This window comes from Mustela nigripes, chromosome 12, assembly GCF_022355385.1.
Source record: "Mustela nigripes isolate SB6536 chromosome 12, MUSNIG.SB6536, whole genome shotgun sequence".
NCBI lineage: Eukaryota > Metazoa > Chordata > Mammalia > Carnivora > Mustelidae > Mustela > Mustela nigripes.
The window spans coordinates 82,045,522-82,065,318 of NC_081568.1; the positions used below are offsets into that span (position 1 = coordinate 82,045,522).

At 41.5% G+C, this 19,797-nt stretch overlaps 1 protein-coding gene across 5 annotated transcripts in view; it reads right to left on the reverse strand.

The window, feature by feature from the left end:
- PRELID2 (PRELI domain containing 2) overlaps positions 1-19,797 on the reverse strand; it is a 69,021-nt gene that overhangs the window by 23,760 nt on the left and 25,464 nt on the right. For all 5 annotated transcript variants that reach the window (XR_009407486.1, XM_059417830.1, XM_059417829.1 and 2 more), the window contains one exon: positions 10,737-10,842. Coding sequence is in view for 4 of the 5 variants with exons in the window: in XM_059417830.1 (XP_059273813.1) it covers positions 10,737-10,842 (106 nt within the window). In the remaining variant the exon portion in view is untranslated. The remainder of the gene's footprint in view (positions 1-10,736; positions 10,843-19,797) is intronic.

Genomic DNA, 19,797 nt, shown 5'->3' on the forward strand with positions numbered 1-19,797 from the left:
AAACAGAATAATCCCAATTTTGTCTTCCAAAAAAGTACCATACATACATACATATGCCAACATACACAAAGACACACAGAAGGAACTAAATCAAAATGTTAAATGTGGACACAATAAATATTAAAATTACAGATTTAAACAAATGATAAATAATGTTTAAAACACCATAAACTGGGCACCTGGGTGGCTCAGTGGGTTAAAGCCTCTGCCTCCGGCTCAGAACATGATCCCAGGGTCCTGGGATCAGAGCCCCACATTGGGCTCTCAGTTAATCGGGGAGTCCGCTTCCTCTTTGCTCTCTCTCTGCCTACTTGTGATCTCTTGTCTGTCAAGTAAATAAATAAAATCTTAAAAAAATAAATAAATAAAAATAAACTGCTGCAATCTAAAATTTTTGTCCAGATAAATATTTAAGAGGTACTTACATATAAAAGTAACTTTCTTATCAGAGAACTTCTCTTAATGCTAATAATTCTTGAAGCTTCTCTATGTGCCAGCTGTATTTCATATATGTACCCTCACTTAATCTTTAAAATAACCCTATGTGGGTGCCTGGGTAGTTCAGTGGGTTAAAGCCTCTGCCTTCAGCTCGGGTCATAATCCCAGTGTCCTGGGATCGAGCCCCGAATCGGGCAATCTGCACAGCGGGGAGCCTGCTTCCCCACCCCCTTCTCTCTGCCTGCCTCTGTGCCTACTTGTGATCTCTGGCAAATAAATAAATAAATAAATAAATAAAAATAAGCCTATGAAGTACGACCACCATCACTCTGTTTTGGAGATGAGAAAATTCAGGGTCCAAGATGTGAAATGCGGTATGTAGGAAGTAAAAACCAGAGAGAATGGACCAAAGACGACTTCTCTTAAGCTTCATATTCAATCCCGTGTTAAACACACAGCCAGCCAAAACCTTGTTTCAAGCTGAATGATCTTTCTAAAGGCAGAATATACTAGGTTCAGGAATTGGTATCTGGTATGATTATTAGGATATCTGTAATTTGCTTCAAAATATGTGAGCACATACAGTATCTTATCCAGGTGCCTGTGTCAGTTGTCCTGATGCAGGGTGCAAGCTCTATGTGTCGGACTATGAGCATTCTAATCAGCAAACCTACTCTCCAGAAACTTCAGTTATCTCTATCCTTGAAAACAGCAGGGGCTTGGATAATTGGAATAAGGATTGTTAAAACTGTGAATTTTCACTGGTAAAGCTAGTGACTTCCTAGTGAGTGTGCCACATGGACTCACCTTAATTTCATTAGTGGAACTTAAGATACAGGGATCAGCTCAAAATACCAGAGACAGACCCATCCTTGCACAATGAAGCTCTTAAGATTCTATCCAACAAGCCCTACACCAGCCAACTTTAGGGATGGCACCCAAAGTTTATGCCTATGGTCCTATGTTTATGCATAGGTCCTATGACTGCCCACTGGATCAGAAGATCTGGCTGCCTGAGGCTATCTTTAAAACAGCTGAATCCTGCCTTTGGAAGTGTCAGCTGTTTTCAGTGAGCTAGCTGCTTATGTAATTCATGGTCAGAGCACCCGAAAAGACAGAGATTTAATCAAACTGATAAAACAGGTGAACTATTTTGTGCCTACTTATAAACAAAGGGTTAACAAAACGTCTGCATGCGTTGGAGAACTTTTTTATAAGCTGGTAGTAAGGTTGTGAGGGTGCAGCTGACCCTTAACAACTTCTAATTATCATCAATTCCCAACAGGTGTCAAAAGGAATTTAACAGTTGTACGTGCGACTTGGCATACCAATCAGCTGAGGTCAGAATGGTAGGCAGTGCTGACATTGCTCCTAGTGATTCCCGCCTCTTGGTATAAATTTATGCCCTGGCGTAATCCCCCTCCCTTGAGGATGGGCTACATCTAACACACACAATACAAAAAAAGAAATGGACTTCATTTCTATGATTAGGTAACAAAAACTATGGCCTTTCCCTTGCTAGCAATCCCCTGCCCCCTCTCTTGCCTGCTGCCACGTTGTGAGAGCCCCATATGGCAAGGAGCCAAGGGCGGCAGGTAGACTCCTACCAGCAACGATGTGAATGCATCTGGAACTGAACCTTCCCCACAGAGCCTTCCAATGAGATCACAGCCCCAGCCAACACCTTGATTACATCTCTGTAAGACCATGAAGCAGAAGACCCGACTAAGCCATGCTTAGACTCCAGACCCACAGAACCCAAAAGACAGTAAGTGCGTGTTGTTGTAAGCTGTGGGGCGCCAGGATGAGTAACAGAGTTTACAGAAATGAGGCAACCAAACAGTAGCCAGGTTTTTCAAATGCCCATTTGGACTACTACAAACACTGTGTCTCAGGGTACGTGTACATGTGTGCGTGTGTGTGTGTTGTGTACAGTGTGTGTGTATACATATACAAACACACACATACTTATATATACTGGCATGTACACAAGAATAGCATCTTCTGTCTCAGGGAATTATATTCCACCATTAAAATGGGTTTTTATAACCCCCCTAAGGAAACAGCATGTTCAGATATCTTTAGCTGAAGCATGTGTAGGCCAGATCTTCTTTAAACTGATATTCAAACTGTCTGACTTGCCCACATTGTTTCAGTGACAAATATTTCATGTGCTGTTGAATTCAGCCTCTCTCCACTTCAGCCTCCCGATCAACACAAGAATAATGATGGGAAGAATAATGGGGCCTTGCCAGGAGAGTGGCTAGGATAACAAATTATTTTATTACTCACTGAAAATGTATTTCACAATCTTAAAAAAAGGAAAAAAGAAAGAAAGAAAAAATCTCTACCTGAGTACATCATGAGAGCTCTGCATTTCCATAGCTTTTGCAGTGTCTCCAAACACAGAGACAATGGAGCTAAAAAAGCACACTTGCAGACAAGAGTGTTATCACCCATATTATCTCCTAAGCCTCACCCAGAAGAAAACTGGAAATATGCAAGAACCACTTGGGAGGTCACTAAAAAGTTCTTTTGCTTTTGGTCTGGAATTTTGCAGTTGGGGGCCGGGAGACTGGAGACTGAATTTGGGAGATTCGGAGACAGTTACAACCAGTGTGTATGAAGCACGCTGTCTAAGTGGGAACGGTATCAAAACAAGGTGGCAATTTATTTGGAGGAGTGAAAAATATCTTGTACTTTTTATGTATAAAACCAAGGCATAATGTTATGTATAAGCAGATAATCATATACCCATGGCATTATATTTCATGGGGAGGGGACAAACAAGAAAAAAAAAGTCTAAAAAGATTCACTGGTTACGGGTGGATGATAATGAAGAAAAGGTTGAAGATGAAGACCCAAAGGCTACCTTCGCAGAACTAGAGACAACTGCAGAGCTGCACGTACCCATGGAATATCCTGATCTCTCTGTTGTGTCCTTCTTCTAGGATCCCTGAGGTGGACCTGACTGGCTTGGGCTCCACCAGCCCTGCTTCACAGCTGTTAGCCATTCCCCCTAGGCTCCAGAAATGTGTATGATGCCTTTCATGCGTCTCAGACTTCCCTCAACCTCTACTTTCTTTTTCTCTGTTTTCTGGATCTGTTTTTTGAATGTGCTTGCTTGCCTCAAGGCAAGTTAAAATATGTATTTAAGTAGTATCCAGTGTGCTACTTTTCTATGGCCCTTTTCAACAGTTCCAACCCGTCATGGATCAAAACTGATCCCGAGAACCCGAAATTACGACAGGGACAGAGACTATGGCGGAGTCAAGAGACAACCGAATGCCTCTCAGACTGAGGAGACCACCATATGGCATGCTCACTGGTGTCACCAGCCAACAGTAGAGTATATATAGCACCACTCTTATGGACGGACTTGAGAAAAATACAGAGTAATGGTATACAGTCCATTGCTGCTATGGACAAAGATAGCTAGCTATCTCAAAAACAAACTTTTAAGCAGTTCCTCAAAAATTTAAACAGAATTACCACAGAATCCAGAAAAAGAATAGAGAGCAAAGACTTGAACAGATATTTATAGACCCATATTCATGGCAGCATTACTCACAATAGCCAAAAGGTGGAAGAAACCCAAGTGTCCACTGACAGATGAATATAAATAAGATGTGGTACAAATACATAATGGAACAACACTCAGCCTTAAAAAGAAATACTGACACACACCATGACATCGATAAACTTTGAAAACATTATGCTAGGTGAAACAAAAAGCACAAATATTGTACGATTCCACTTACATGGACTACCTCAAGAAGTCCAATCCATAGAGATAAAAATAAAAGGGCGGTTGCTGGGAGTAGGGAGAAGCAAGGAATGGGGAGTTAACATTTTAGCTACTGAGCTATTCTTAGGAAGGTGAAGAAGTTCTGGATTTGGATGGTGCTGACAGCTGCACAACACGGAATACACTTAATGACCGTAAACTGTGCATTTAAAAATAGTCAAATTGGTAAATTTTATATAACATATAACTTTATCACAACAAAAAATCTTTAATATAGTTTTAATATTTAGAGTGGGGGGAACCGGGAAATATTTACTGTAGGTTTACCTCTACTTCTAGATCTATGATTTATGCAATTCAAATAACATCTGGAAAACTCATGCTTCCTCTTCTCTAAGGCCCCACTTCCCAAACTCGCAGACCATCGCATGTACTCAACAGCTCGTACTCCATCGTGCCCCCAGGAGTCTAAGCCAGAAAGTATCTATGCTGTGCTTGAATCTGGATTTGATTAGCAGCTCAGGAAGCGAAGGTCCTTCCACCCTGAGAATCCACGATTCCCTGAACTTTCCAACTGACAGGTGACATTTTTGCCTCGTCTTTTCTGTCACCAACCACACCATTCCCCACATCACCTTCATGGGTGTGTTTTCTTCTATTGAAATGCACCTGGCACACACATTATATTAGTCTCAGGTCTACCACGTGATGATTCGGTATTTGTATGTACTCATACTATCTGTCAGTGGATATTTAAGTTGTTTCCGTATCTCGGCTAATATAAATAATTCATTATTACATGGAGGTATATCTATCTTTTGAGGTAGTGTTCTCACTTCCTTTGGATGAATACCCAGAAGTGGAACTGCCAGATCATAGGATAGGTCTATTTTTAATTTTTTGAGGAACCTCCATACGGTTTTCCACAGTGGCTGGAAAACCACTTACATTCCTACCAGCAAAGCACAAGAGTTCTCTTTTCTCCCACCTCCAACACTGATTATTTCCTGTTTACTGACACCAGTTACTCCAACAGGCGACAGGCGGGAGATGGTATCTCATTGTGGTTTTGATTTGCATTTCCCTGATAATTTGTGATAGTCAAGATTTTTTCCTGTACCTGTTAGCCATCTGTATGCATTCTTTGGAAAAATGTCTACTTGGTTCCTCTGCCCATTTTTTTTTTAACATTTGTTTAGGGGTTTTGCTATTGTTTTTCGTGTATGGTGTAAGGAAGTGGTTCAGTTTCATTCTTTCTCATATAGAGGTCCAGTTTTCCCAGCACCATTTGTTGAAAAGACTATCCTTTCCCTACTGTATATTCATGGTTATTCTGTTATAAATTAATTGACCAAATAAGCATGGGTTGACTTCTGGGCTCTCTATTTTGTCCCTTTGATCTGTATGTCTGTTTTTAGGCAATACCATAAGGGTCTGATGACTACAACTGTCATATAGTTTGACATCAGGGAGTACAATGCCTCCAGCTTCTTTCTCAAGACTGCTTTGGCTGTTTGAGGTCTTCTCTACTTCCATACAGACTCTAGGACTGTTTATTCTACATCCGTGAAAAATACCATTGAAATTTCTTTTTGTAATATGAAGATACTTTCAAGACAGCACAATAACAAACTCACAGTCCATAGGAAAGCAGAAAAAAGAATATAACTAACAGGGCGCCTGAGTGGCTCAGTGGTTAAGCCGCTGCCTTCGGCTCAGGTCATGATCTCGGAGTCCTGGGATCGAGTCCCACATCGGGCTCTCTGCTCAGCGGGGAGCCTGCTTCCTCCTCTCTCTGCCTGCCTCTCTGCCTACTTTCGATCTCTCTCTGTCAAATAAATAAATAAATAAATCTTTAAAAAAAAAAAAAAAAAAAAAAAAGAATATAACTAACAGCTGAACTTCAACCTGTCTGGCACTCTGGAATTTAGACCAGGTAGAAGCTGGGTAAAACGAGAAGTAGGGAGCTCTGACCAGAAGGGAGGACACTCTCCAGCCATTCAAAACCCTTTCAACTACGAACATCAGAGCCCCTCATTCCCCTGGCCATTCCAAGTTCTTCCATAGCAACTGAATTCTTTGCTTCTGCATTCCTCTGTCCTTCCTGTAAGTACCACATCACCTTGCTCTAGCTCTAGCAAGCACGCCACATCTGCCACCACACACGCAGATGCCCAAGGGCAGAGTGGGTAGATGTGGCAGTGGGATATAATCATTAACAGCACACTCTACAGCCCGCGAGGTCAGGGTTCAAATCCCAAGTTCACCACTAATTCTGTGACCGTGAGAAAACTGCTTTATGGCCTGGGACCTCAGTTTCCTCATGCATAAAACAGGACTAAAAGTTCCTATGTCACAGAGTTTAGAAAAGTTAATTTGGGGGTGGAAGGGGCGCCTGGGTGTCTCAGTTGGTTAAAACGTCTGACTCTTGATTTTGGCTCAGGTCATGATCTCAGTGTCCTGGGATGGAGCCCCACACTGGGGCTCAGCAGGGAGTCTGCCTGGATTCTCTCTCTCCCTCTGCCCCTTCCCCCCTGCTCACACTCATTCTCTCCCCACCAAAAAAAGTAAATAAAGCTGAAAAAGAGAGAGCGAGAAAGAAAGTAAGAGAAAGAAAGGGGAAGGAAGGAAATGAAAGAAAGAAAGGGGGCGCCTGGGTGGCTCAGTGGGTTAAGCCGCTGGCTTTGGCCTCAGGTCATGATCTCAGAGTCCTGAGATAGAGCCCCTCATCAGCTCTCTGCTCAGCGGGGAGCCTACTTCCCCTTCTCTCTCTGCCTGCCTCTCTGCCTACCTGTGATCTCTCTCTCTCTGTCAAATAAATAAATCTTTAAAAAAAAAAAAAAAAAGGGAGAGAAAGAGAGAAAGAAAAGTAATTTAGGTAATATGTGCCATGCATAGTGCTTGGCATCTAGTAACCTCTTTTAACTACAGTTGTTATTTTAATACCCTTCTCAGCACTGTCCATAGTGCCAAGCACCGAGCACCAAGTGGGGCTCAATAAATTCTCACTATCAGATGTTTATTCATTGCCTGTCAAGCTGCCCACCCCAAGCTTTTAGATACCTGTGAAATAAAGCTGTATAAGACACACATTCCACTCTCATGAATTCTCCTTCCTATTTATGTTTCCAGCATCCCACCCAGTGCCTGGCACACAGTTGATACCCAAAGTGTTTGTGGAACTAAACTTCTGAGTTTAAAACCTACTGTGTGTTCCTATGAGATGTAATGTAATGTAACCAAAGAAACAAAAATGTAACCATAAAAACAAAGTATGAAAAAGCATGTGACTTTAATTTTTTTTAATTCTTGAAAACAGGAAGAACACCTTATATATATTTAACCTGTGTTTTTCAATCAACTGAAAACTTTCAAACACAGTTTTCACACATATTTGTGGAATGCATTAAAATTCCCACCTTGTGGGACGCCTGGGTGGCTCAGTCGGTTAAGTGTCAGCCTCCAGCTCAGGTCATCGGCTCAGGATCCTGGGGACTGAGCCCCACATCGGGCTCCCTGCTCAGTCGGGGGCCTGCTTCTCCTTCCCTCTATTCCTGCTCCTGCTCTCTCATTCACTCTCTCAAATAACTAAAATCGTTTTTAAAAATCTTAAATTCCCACCTTGTAGACAATTAAATTTAGGATCAGAGGATAACGTGGAGTTGTGCCTCATTACAAACACAAGGGGCTTTAGTGCTAGACATTAGAACAGCTTCTACTTCAAAAACCTAGTTGTTGACTTGGCTAACAGAGGGCAGTTGTCATTCAACTGCCCGCAAACTTCCATTCATTCTAAGAGGAAATTGAGGTCCGAGGGATATATGAAAAGTCAGCTTTTGTCTCAGAAAGGCCCCCAAATGACAAGTCACCTCCAAGTGAAGAGAGGAGAGAAAAGCAATCGCACCACGTTTGGAGGCACAGAAACACAAGCAACCTCACCTTGGGTTCCTGTATCCAGGGCCAGCTTCTAGCTGACAAACAGAGACAGAAACTTTTTGACTGCCTCACTGTGCTTTTTCTGGATAAAAATAGGTATCAGATCCCACCTTCACCATCACTGAAGAGCCTCAAGGATAAAGTCCTAAAGTGAAAATAAAGTCACCTAAAACACTCTCATGGTAACTTCCACAAAAAGCCATTTATGCAGGCTCCGCTGTGAAGGTTTATCACGAAGTGAGGCTGATACCGGAAAACATCAGCACTTGGATAAAAGGTAAAAGACAATTTAGCACTAGTGGCTCCTAAAATTGAAAAGCTAACTCATTAAACTAAGCCTCCTTAAAAAAGAAAAAAGAAAGAAAGAAAGAAAGAAAGAAAGAAAGAAAGAAAGAAAGAAAGAAAGAAAGAAAGAAAGAAAGAGAAAGTCAGAAAAGGCAAACCTAGCAGGAAAAACATATTCTTATTTTTGAGCAAAAGTGAGAAAAAAGAGAAATTAGTTGGCTTCTTCACTTAGTCACTTGATGATTTCTAGATCACATTCATCAGAAACCAACTGAGATAGAGCTAGGCATTCTATCTCCTTTCTACTCATTTCCACATAAACGTAGGAGCACTGACCTAGCTACTCTGAGTTGAGGGGAATTGGGATTAAGATTAATAAAACCGCCTCTCTGCCATCAAGAACACGGAATCTACTGTGACACCACGCCAGAAACCTTTGGGACTACTGGCACATCCCACCACCTCCCTTCCCTGGGACGTGACATCCCAACCCTGACCCACACACTCACATCCCAAGTCAAGCCTTATTCATAAAACTTGATTTCCACCCACCTGGCTATGCTTGACCTATGAAAGGACAGTAAGAGTCCCTTCCAAAGAATTTGGAAATGAATGAAATAAGCAGACAGTCTCTTTACTGGCCAGAGCTCTACAGACCATGCACACCTGGACGGTGGAGGCCCACGTCATACTCTACAGTCTGTGGAGCAGAGAAGAGAATCAAACAGATGCATTCTCTGCTGAAGAAGGAGTAGCATGGGCTCTTGGCAGCACTCTGTCCAGGCAGACCATTCTGAAGCCGGCCTGCCTGCCTCACTACCCTTGTACCCTTTCAGTGAATGAGCCTAAAGTAGTTTCAGTTATTTGCAACCAAAGAGTAGTAATAACTACAGAGGGAGTAAGACCACAACATAAATGCATCTAATACACAGGATGGTGCTAAGGAGGCAAACATTCTGCTTCATTTATTGGAACGTATCTTGCACAGTAAAGGGGCAAGGAGCAAGACTTGTTGCAAAAGATGGGGATGTGAGTCCAGACTCCACCCTTTGCTAGTCCCATGACCTTGGGTAAATCCATTTAGCCTATGCTTACCACAGTGCCTAACACAAAGCAGGTGCTCAGCATGTATATGTTAGAAAAAGGCAGGCAGACTAGCAGCCACCCACATTTTAGGTACACTTATGCCTTCTAGACATTTCTCTTCAATATAATGGGACTAATAGTGTCTACTTTATGCATCTCACAGGATCAGAATATATACAACCAGTAATAGGTTCAGACTGATGGACAGGTCGAACATAGACCCACCTGAATTAATCAAAGAATATTTATACATTTTAAGTGGGGGTTGGCAAACTGTGGATCCCACAGGCCAAATCTAATCCACCACCTGTGTTTGTATGGTCCACAAGAATGGTTTTTACAAATGAACACTTGCAATTTGATGGTAGGAAACACTAACTTTGAGTCACAATGTGCCTAACTATTATGTTCCCCCACAAAACAGAATCCCATTTTTCTGACTAGAAAAACTGTACTACAGGGGCACCTGGGTAGCTCAGTGGGTTAAGCCTCTGCCTTCAGCTCAGGTCATGATCTCAGGGTCCTGAGATCAAGCCCCACATTGGGCTCCCTGCTCAGCATGGAGCCTGCTTCCCCCCTCTCCCTCTGCCTGCCCCTGTGTCTCCTTGTGATCTCTGTCTGTCAAATAAATAAATAAAATCTTAAAAAAAAAAAAAAAAAGATGTAGAAGAGTACTACTTAAAACACAGTATAGACCTTAGAACTGTAAGGCAGCCTCTGAATCACCTTCATGGAAGCCTAGCTCCCACAAGCATGGAGTCTGAAAACCACAAGAATTCTAGATTGCTGTAAAAAGAATTACTTCAAGGGTTTGTGGGGATTAAATTAGATGAAAAATTAAAAATTCTTTTTATAGCAAGTGGTATATAGTAAGTGCTCAATAAATATTAACTATTATCTTTTTTTAGGAAATAGTTGTCACCATACTGTATGTAGTGAAAATATAGTTTTTTGTTCTGATTGTATCTCTTATTTAGACTCAATGTATTTTCCATATAATTACATAATCTTCACTGGGCTATTTTTTAATTTAATGGGTCAAAAACAGCACTTAAGGTTTACTGTGATTTGGATTTAGGTAATCAAGAGCAAACATAATTATTTCCACATCTATTTATTTTTATTAACTGTATTTTTTTTCTCATGACATATGCTTATGAGCCTTATTAAATAACCCAATGGGTTATTGGGTTATCTGTGGTTTCTTAAAATGAATGTTGTTTCAAAGCAGAAACAAGCTTACCTTCTGGGCACCCTGTCTTAAGAATGTGCTGGCAAAAGTTTCCAGAATGCAGTTGAGAAAGCCAGCCCCTGTAATTGAAATCCTGCCTCTCTGAATAAACTCCGTCCTGTTAAAAAAAAAAAAAAAAAAAAAAGTGCATCTTTAATGTCATTCTATGTTTGGATATTTAAATTACAGAGATTGCCAACAGCATAATTATCACTTATGATCAGCACAAAACAATGTCCATAACAATTCAATAATTGCCTATGACAACAAATTTTTTGTTAAAAAGAGACTTATAGCTTATATATACAATTATTTTATTCAAATTAAAGAATATTTTTTCATATTGCTACAGATTAAGTTTTAAATATCACACACAAAAATATTTTTAACTATGAGAGGTGATGAATGTGTTAACTAACTTTATTACAGTAAACATTTTGTAATATAAATTTTCAATAATATAAATACATAAAATTATGTTGTATATGTTAAACTTACACTATATGTCAGTTATAGCTCAATAAAGCTCAGGGAAAAAAGAAAACATATAGCTGCATTATTCTAATTATAGCAACTGCAGAATATAGGAGTTTTAGTCATACCTATGACATAATCTCATGATAAAATTATGATAGTTGAGGTCTGTACTCTATCTATAAAATGTTATTCTACTTGACCCACAACAAACTTAACCAATTCCCATTTATATATATAATTATGAATATATATATTCATTTCATGTAACAAAATGGCTCTTAAAATTGAATCTGAGATAATTAATGGATGTGTAACTTTGATTAGATTACTAAGACTCTCTTAACTCAGTTTCCTCACGTACAAAATGAGAATAATCATAGTGTCATCCTAACTATTGTGAGAAATAAATCAATTAATACACATAATGGGAACATGAAGTGTTCCTGAGAAACAATGAGTATTTACTAAATGTTAGCCACTGTTACTACAGAGAGACAGGCAGTAGAGACAGACTGGAAAGACAGAAGCCTGGAATAACTTCTTTTATCCTTGAGGGGAGAGGCTGGTGTGATTAGATGTGCCACTATGCTATTTGAAGTTCTACAAATACCGGCACCTGGGTGGCTCCCTCAGTTAAGCATCTGCCTTCATCCAGGAATTCAGCCCAGCACCGAGTTCCTTGCTCAGTGGGGAGTCTCCTCCCTCTGCCCTGCCCCTGCTCACATGCTCTCTCTCAAATAAATAAATTCTTTAAAAAACAAAGGTCTACCAGTATTATCTCCACTTCATAAAATGGATTAGGTAACACTTGAGAGTAACATCAGAAAGATGGCAGAAGAGAAAACTCCAGGTCCTCACTACCCCATGGAGGTTCCAAGTAAACAGTATATGGACCAACCTGCCTTTGGAAGAACTCCACAGTTTGCAGCATGCCAGGTGAGTACAAAGTCAAAAAGCCACACCAAAGTGAGAAAGAAGTTCATTCCATTTACCCACCTTAGCTCCCATCCACAGAGCAAAGCACTGTGCAACTGAGGAAAAACTCCCCACTTCTAGCTTCTCCCTTGGGAGGCAAGCAGAAGAACGGAATATCCAATATTCTGGCTTTACAAGGGGGCTGCCCAACTCTCAGCTGACTCAGATTGCTGAAAGGAATGGCAGGATACTTTGGGAGCTGCTGAGAACAAAGGTGAGTGTGGCAACCTATTAGAGCACCGGACTCTGCAGTGCCCCAGACAGATACCAGGCACAGCAAGAGGTCGTGGCAACTGGGGAACAGGGGTAGACCTCTTTAACTATAACATGGAGAACACTAGAAGAAGGAGAGGAAAAATGAATTGGGGGGAATTGGGAGGGAGACGAAGCATGAGAGACTGTGGACTGAGAGAAGGAGGGGAGGGGAGGGGAGGGTTGGGTGAGCCTGGTGGTGGGTATTAAGGAGAGCACAGATTGGATGGAGCACTGGGTGTGGTGCATAAACAATGAATAATGAATCTTGGAACACTGAAAAAAAATTAAATTAAGATGTTTAAAAAAAAAAAAAAAAAGAAAGAAAAAAAATTTCACACACAAAGCTAGAGAAGAATCATCCTTTGAAAAGGTCTGAAAGACCTCCAGAATCTCTGTCTGGGCTAATTAGTGAAGGTCTTCCACTCAATGAAGCCAGTCCATTAAGACTGGGGAAGGCGGCTGTTTTTTCAATGCTTGAGTTTCCAGAAAAGATCGTGAAGTAAACAAAGAAACAAAGAAACAAGGCTCACTCAAAGGAGCAAAATACACCTCTAGAAACCAAGCCTAAAAGAAATGGATCTATGACTTATCTGACAAATAATGCAAAACAATCACCTTAAAAAAAATCCTCAATAAACTAAAAGAGAACAGAGAGAGACAACTAAACAAAACCAGGAAAATGATGCATTAACAAAATGAGATTATGAACAAACAGTAACCATTTAAAAAGCAAACAAACAAATTCACAAGGTGAAGTAAAAATAATTGAGCTGAGAAATGTCCTAGAGAGATTCAACAGCAGACTTGAACAAGCAGAGAATCAGAAGACTTAAACACAAGTCATGTGAAATTATGGAGTTAAGGGGAGTGAAAAGAAAAAAGAATGAAGAAAAGCGAGATAGCTTAAGGGACTTACAGGACATCACCAAATGATCAATTATACACATTATGGGAATGCCAAAAGCAAAGGAGAGAACGGGGCAGGTAGCCTATTTGAAGAAATAATGGCTGAAAACTTGCCATATCTGAGAAAGGAAATAGACATCCAAATTCAAGCAGCTCAATGAATACCAAAAAAAAAAAAAAAAAAAATCTAAAGAGACCTACATCAAGACAGATTATAGGGGCACCTGGGTGGCTCAGTGGGTTAAGCCACTGCCTTTGGCTCAGGTCATGATCCCAGGGTCCTGGGATCGAGTCCCGCATGGGGCTCTCTGCTCAGCAGGGAGCCTGCTTCCTCCTCTCTCTGTGCCTGCCTCTCTGCCTACTTGTGATCTCTCTCTGTCAAATAAATAAATAAATTCTTTAAAAAAAAAAAGATTACAATCAAGACATCCCCAAGTAAAATATCTTGAAAGCAGCAAGGGAAAAAGCAATTTAACACATATAAGAGAACTCCAATGAGATTTCCAGAGAAATCTCATGGCCAGAGTGGCTGAGTGTCATACCAGCAAACAGAGTCAGAGCATTCCAGTAAGGAAAACCACAAGGACCCGAGCAAGAGAACACAAAGAAACAGAGAATATCTGAGAGGCCCCAAGTTATCTGAAAATGCCCAGTACTTAGTAAGGAGCTTAACAAATTCTGTTCATAGGAATGAACAGAAATGGGCACAGCAGATATTAGGAGAGGAGACTGGAGGACAAATGGAGACCACCAGATGGCAAACGGTTTACTCATGCTGAGGAGTTTAGACTTTATCCTGCAGGCAGCAAGGACTCTACTTCTGAGGCCACCAAGTAACAGGTGCGGACAAATCGTTACAGTGCACCACTGACTAAACAGCTTATTGCCACCCTTAAATGCTTTCAGACCATCTCCTATCCCCCATTTGCAACAAAGTACCCACACTCAGTGAGTTCAGTAAGCATTTGTTATGTGAATAAATTCATAAATAGTAAATTTCTTTGTAACCAAAAATATTCAACAAAGAGGGGCGCCTGGGTGGCTCAGTGGGTTGAGCCGCTGCCTTCGGCTCGGGTCATGATCTCAGGGTCCTGGGATCGAGTCCCGAATCGGGCTCTCTGCTCAGCGGGGAGCCTGCTTCCCTCTCTCTCTCTGCCTGCCTCTCCGACTACTTGTGATTTCTCTCTGTCGAATAAATAAATAAAATCTTTAAAAAAAAAATTAAACAAAGAAAATATTTCCTCTAGCTTCATCCATCTCTGCGGAAAAGAGACGAGAGCCATGTCTCCTGTATGTGGATTTGGCGGGGGTGGGGGTGGGCATATATATATATATATATATGAATGACACATTTGCTCACACCAAGAAAGATACTCGAGGAAAATCATGGATCCAAAAAGCTGTGATTTGGGTAAAAAATAATTAGCATAACTCTTATTAGACCTTCTAATTCTCTAGTAGCAGGAACCTCTACATTTCGATCGTGCATTCCATAAAAGGAAAGCTTCTCTCTCTCACACACGCAGAATTATCCTAGCCAATTTGACATAAATAGTCTAAGCAAATAGTCAGTCTAGGCAAAGCAGCTTCCACCTCTTAGATTTAAGCCTATTTAAAATGATTTGTTCATGTAAAACTATATCCTAGTGACACTAATCTTTCCTGTCTTTATTCCAGATTAGTCAGAGTAGAATTTTACAGTGATTTTAATATTTAAAAATGAAAAGTTGAGCAGTCTTACACTCTTGGGAGAGATAAACTCTTCAGTCCTCAAGGCAAGTGTAGGTGAGGGATTAATAAAAGTCTCTGTTACATCATATTCTAACCAATATTTCTTTCTGCTACTTTTGGGAGATGTAAGTGCTCAGAAAAGCACTCTCCTGGCTTGTCAACATATCAGAGAATAACAGGGCAGTAAAGCGGGGTCATGCCCTCACCATCATTGAAATGAGTTTATCCTAGTATATTTTAAGCCTGCTAGAGAAGAAAATGTTGCACCTTCCCTCAATAATTCATTGACAAAGCACATCAGACATTTTCTTCTTACTACACATAGCCAAAGTAAATCCCTCGTGCTAGATAAGCCTTCTTTTAAGTTCCCTGGCAAAACACAGCAGGTTGCACAAGATACAGTTTAATTTCAGCTCTTAAAAAAAAAAGCACGAAAGAAAAGATGGACTGATGGATGGAAAGACGAATGGACAGAGCTAAAATATGAAAAGAATCTCTGGATGTTAGAATTATAGTTTTTTTTTATCTTCTCCCTTTTACTAATCTTCTATAATATGTATTACTTAGTAATCACCAAAACCAATAATAATAAGGACCTGAGGATCATTTCTATATAAATAAAAAGTGATTCTTCAAAAGGCTCTGCGATCCCAAGGACAATTCTCAGTAAAGGTACATGCTAACTTCTGACATCATTCACTTTAAATCTCGTTAAATCACCTCTTGATTTCCCTTTTCCCACACTGTGCAACCTCTGGTTTTTGTGCCTTTTGTCCTGAGACTTTCCACTGCTCCCAAGCTTCAAGTGTGTGATGTTTCACTCAAGAGACATAAAGACAATTCAGTTTTTCCTACATCTGTCTTTTATCCCTACGCAGCCTAAAGGAAGGACCAATCACGTTTATGATGTTACATACCCAGGGTCACTTTTACTCTTCAACAGTGTGTATTATGTATCAGACACCGTATGATCTTCTGAGGTCGTTACCCTTAAAACATTTTCTCTTTTTTACACATGAGGATATTGTGGTAAGAAGTTGTTCAATAACTTGCCCAGGGTCATACAGTTTGGTGGATGGACATTCATTACCTACCGCTTCAAAACCCCAGGCCTGCTCCCATGTCAGTTAACAACACAGCCATCCTCCTCATCTATGATACTCGAGACCGCAGCAACGGGTTATAGTATTCTGTTCCTAATCCACCCAAACACTCAGCCAGTCAGTACATAGTGTTGATTTTACTTTCAACGGCCCCTCAGCAGCCCACGCCATTCTCTTCCCTGCCACTGCCATGGCCACTGCCTGGGGTTAGCCCAGCGATTTTCTCTCTCCAGGACCACAACTGCCTCTCATGGGGGATCCTGGTCTCCGGTGTATGCTCTCCATAATCCACGCTGCCCAAATCAGTTTCCTAAGCACCGGCTGATCTTGCCACGGACCGCTTACGAAGCCGCAGAGAATACACCTGCATTGCTCAGCGGAGATTCATCCGTATCACCGCATGTAACTTGTCCGTTCGTTCTCACTGGCGCATGGTGTTCCCTTGCTTGAAAACACTCCAAATCATTTCTCCGATCTACTGAAGATGAACATGTTACAGGGAATCGAGGTACACAGGTCTGCAAGTGTCTCTAACATACAGATGAGCCGAATGTCTGGGTCACAGGACATGTGCAGTTTCAACCTGATGGCAACTGTCTTTCTAAATGGTTATACTTGTGTGTTTTTTTTTTCTTTACTGCTTCAATGCCATCTGCAATGGTTAGCATATGGTAGAAAAATCAGTAACGCATTAGGAACAAAAGCATGGAGAGAAGGAGAGCAGGGAGAGAAGAGAAGGAAGCAAAAGAATGAGAGAATTTATAGTACATCTCAATACCCTGGTCAGGGCGACTGAACGCGGACTCTCGAGATTTCTACCTGCTAAGGTCAGTAGGGGGCACCCTTCACCTGGCTCAAAGATAAGTCACCACAGTATCTGGAAAATTGTGGTCGGAGAGGAGGCTCCCTGATGTGTGTGGCGCCTGTATCAGAGTCACATCTCTCGCTCTGTCTGCAGGCAGTCATAATTCCACAGACCACAACAGAATCACGACAGAATGCATACCTCAAACCTAGGAACGTCTTTGTGAAAGCGAATGCCACTTTATACAACCGGTCTCCTAGGTCATTTAAAAATGTGTTTCCTTCCGGATAGGGGAAAATAAAAAAGTTCGGGGGATATATGGATAAATTAATTCCCAGATCATGCAGCCACTAGTTCTGAATCCTCAAAACGGCAGTTTCCGGGAAAGCAAAAGCTCTTAATGAGATCCCGGCCTTGAATTATTGACTGGTTAGGTATGGCAAATCTTGCCTAACTGTTTTCATGATGGGAATTTAATTAAAGTGTCTTTGAGGGGGGAAAAAGTTTCCACAGATATTCCTGTTGTGATGACATCTCAGTTCTAATCATGGTGATTCTGGCCTTCTCCTGTGACCACACAGAGGGACAGCCCAAAAGACAGGCAGGGCCTGCAGGTCAGATTGCCTGCTCCTGCTCCATGGGCCCAACAGTGCTGGAGACACTCTCCGGCTCCTACATGAATTCCACCATGCCAGAATACGGGGACTCTCCCACCCCATCTTACCAAGCCCACTCATATCATAATGCTTCCTCAGAGAACCAATCCAATTGGCAGAGTTCTCAATAAGTGCTAAGCAATCTTAACCTACACACACACACAAACAGGGAAAGAGAAAGGGAACATAATTAAGGATGTAGTTTTTGGATTCACACAGAATGGAGACCTGCCAACATAAGCAAGTACCTAATGCTATGTGAGGTTCAGCCTCCTCAGTAAAATGGGATTAATAATACCTATTACATAGGTTTTTCCACAGGAGGAATAAGGTAGTATGTGTAAAGCACTCAATGTCATCTGGGTAAGCATTCCGTAATGTTAGTTAATAATACTAACCTACTGCTATTACTGCCACTAATAATAATGCCATCTGCTACCACTACCATCAGTATTCCCATTCACACAAAGACAAACAGCGTGCCTGGGAAGTTAAATGCTCACAGCACAAATCCAATTCTGGTCAACTCCCAAACCTGCGCACCTCAGTAAATTCTAGGTGACACTCAATCACCCTAAACCACTTAGCAATGAATCCCTCCCGACCCATTCTGGCATTCAAAGCCCTTCGCACGCTGGAGCCCTCCCATCTTACCAGCCTCCTCCTCACCCTGCTATCACACATCATACTCGCACACTCTGCACAACAGCCACGTGAAACCGAACACCCACTAGCCTCTCTAGCCCCCAGTCCTGGGGCCCTCCCCCTCCGAGCTGCTCTCCTCTAACAAGTCCCAGGAATGGGTTATTGACCAGAGTCCTAAATTATTAATCGTGAGCTGCAGCAGGGAATTCCGTAATACTACGGAATTATCAAGTGGTGGAATCTCAGGAGCCCAACAGCCTCGCGCAGGTACGTATTACAGGGCAAGGTGGCTCAGTCTCGTAAACCGCGGGCTTAAGAACTGATCATCAATTACAATTGATAACACGTTTTTTTCTTTAAACTAGGCTCCACATCCTGTGTGGAACCCAACACAGGGCATGAATTCACAACCCTGAGATCCAGACCTGAGCTGAGATCAACAGTCGATGCTTAACTGACTGAGCCACCCACGTGCCCCATATAATAACACTTTTTAGTAGCCCACTATGGTATTGCATTAAGTCCTTTATATGCATACATTTCCATTAATTCCCACAACAGTCTTATGAAGTAATATTAACCCCATTGTACAGATAAAAAAAAAAAAACTGAGGTTCAAAAAGGCAAATTTGCTAAGGCCTCACAAAAGTAAGTGACAGGGCCACTATATAAATCCACACAGTCAATCTCAGATCCCATATCCCTTCCAGCAACTTTACTACCTAAGAAAAAATGTCTATTTAAGGCAAGCTTTATTGACATCTGAGTGGTGGTCAAAGTTTCAAAATCTACAACAGTCTGTGAGCTGGTCCATTCGGAGTCTTGCCTTGAGATATCAGGCCTCCCGGAGCGCACATCCCATTTGGTGCTGGCTTCAAGGACATGCCACCTGTGCTGCTGCATGGTTTGCTACACACTTGGTTAAATGATCTATGTCCCTATTCCTGAAATTCTCAACCACTATGAACAAAGGACTTTGTTTCCTGTTTTGTTTTTGTTTTTGAAGATTCCACCCATCCATTTGTCAGAGAGAGCGAGGGAGCAAGAGAACAGCAGGCAGAGGGAGAAGCAGGCTCCCCACTGACCAAGGAGCCCAATGTAGTACTCAATCCCAGGGCCCTGACCTGACCTGAGCCAAAGGCAGATGCTCAACTGACTGAGCTACCCACACGTCCTGGGACTTTGTATTTCCATTTTGCACTGGGCCCTGTAAATTAGGTAGCTATTCCCCCTCCCATTTGCAATGCAGGTCTATACAACACTGCCAAGTGCCTTCCCCTTCGGGAGTTTTCTGAGATGTGTAGAAATGTGTGCTTCAGTTTAGCAATACCTAACCTTATACAAGCCTCAAACACATGCAAACCCTTAGACTCATATATCTACTTCTAAAAATGTGTCCTCAGCAAATAATCTTAGTTGAGGGCTTAGAGCAGCCTATAAAGAAATTCATCACACCATTATGTAGAAGAGCAAATAATGAGAAAAAATGCAAATGCCCAATACGGGCATTTAATAAAACA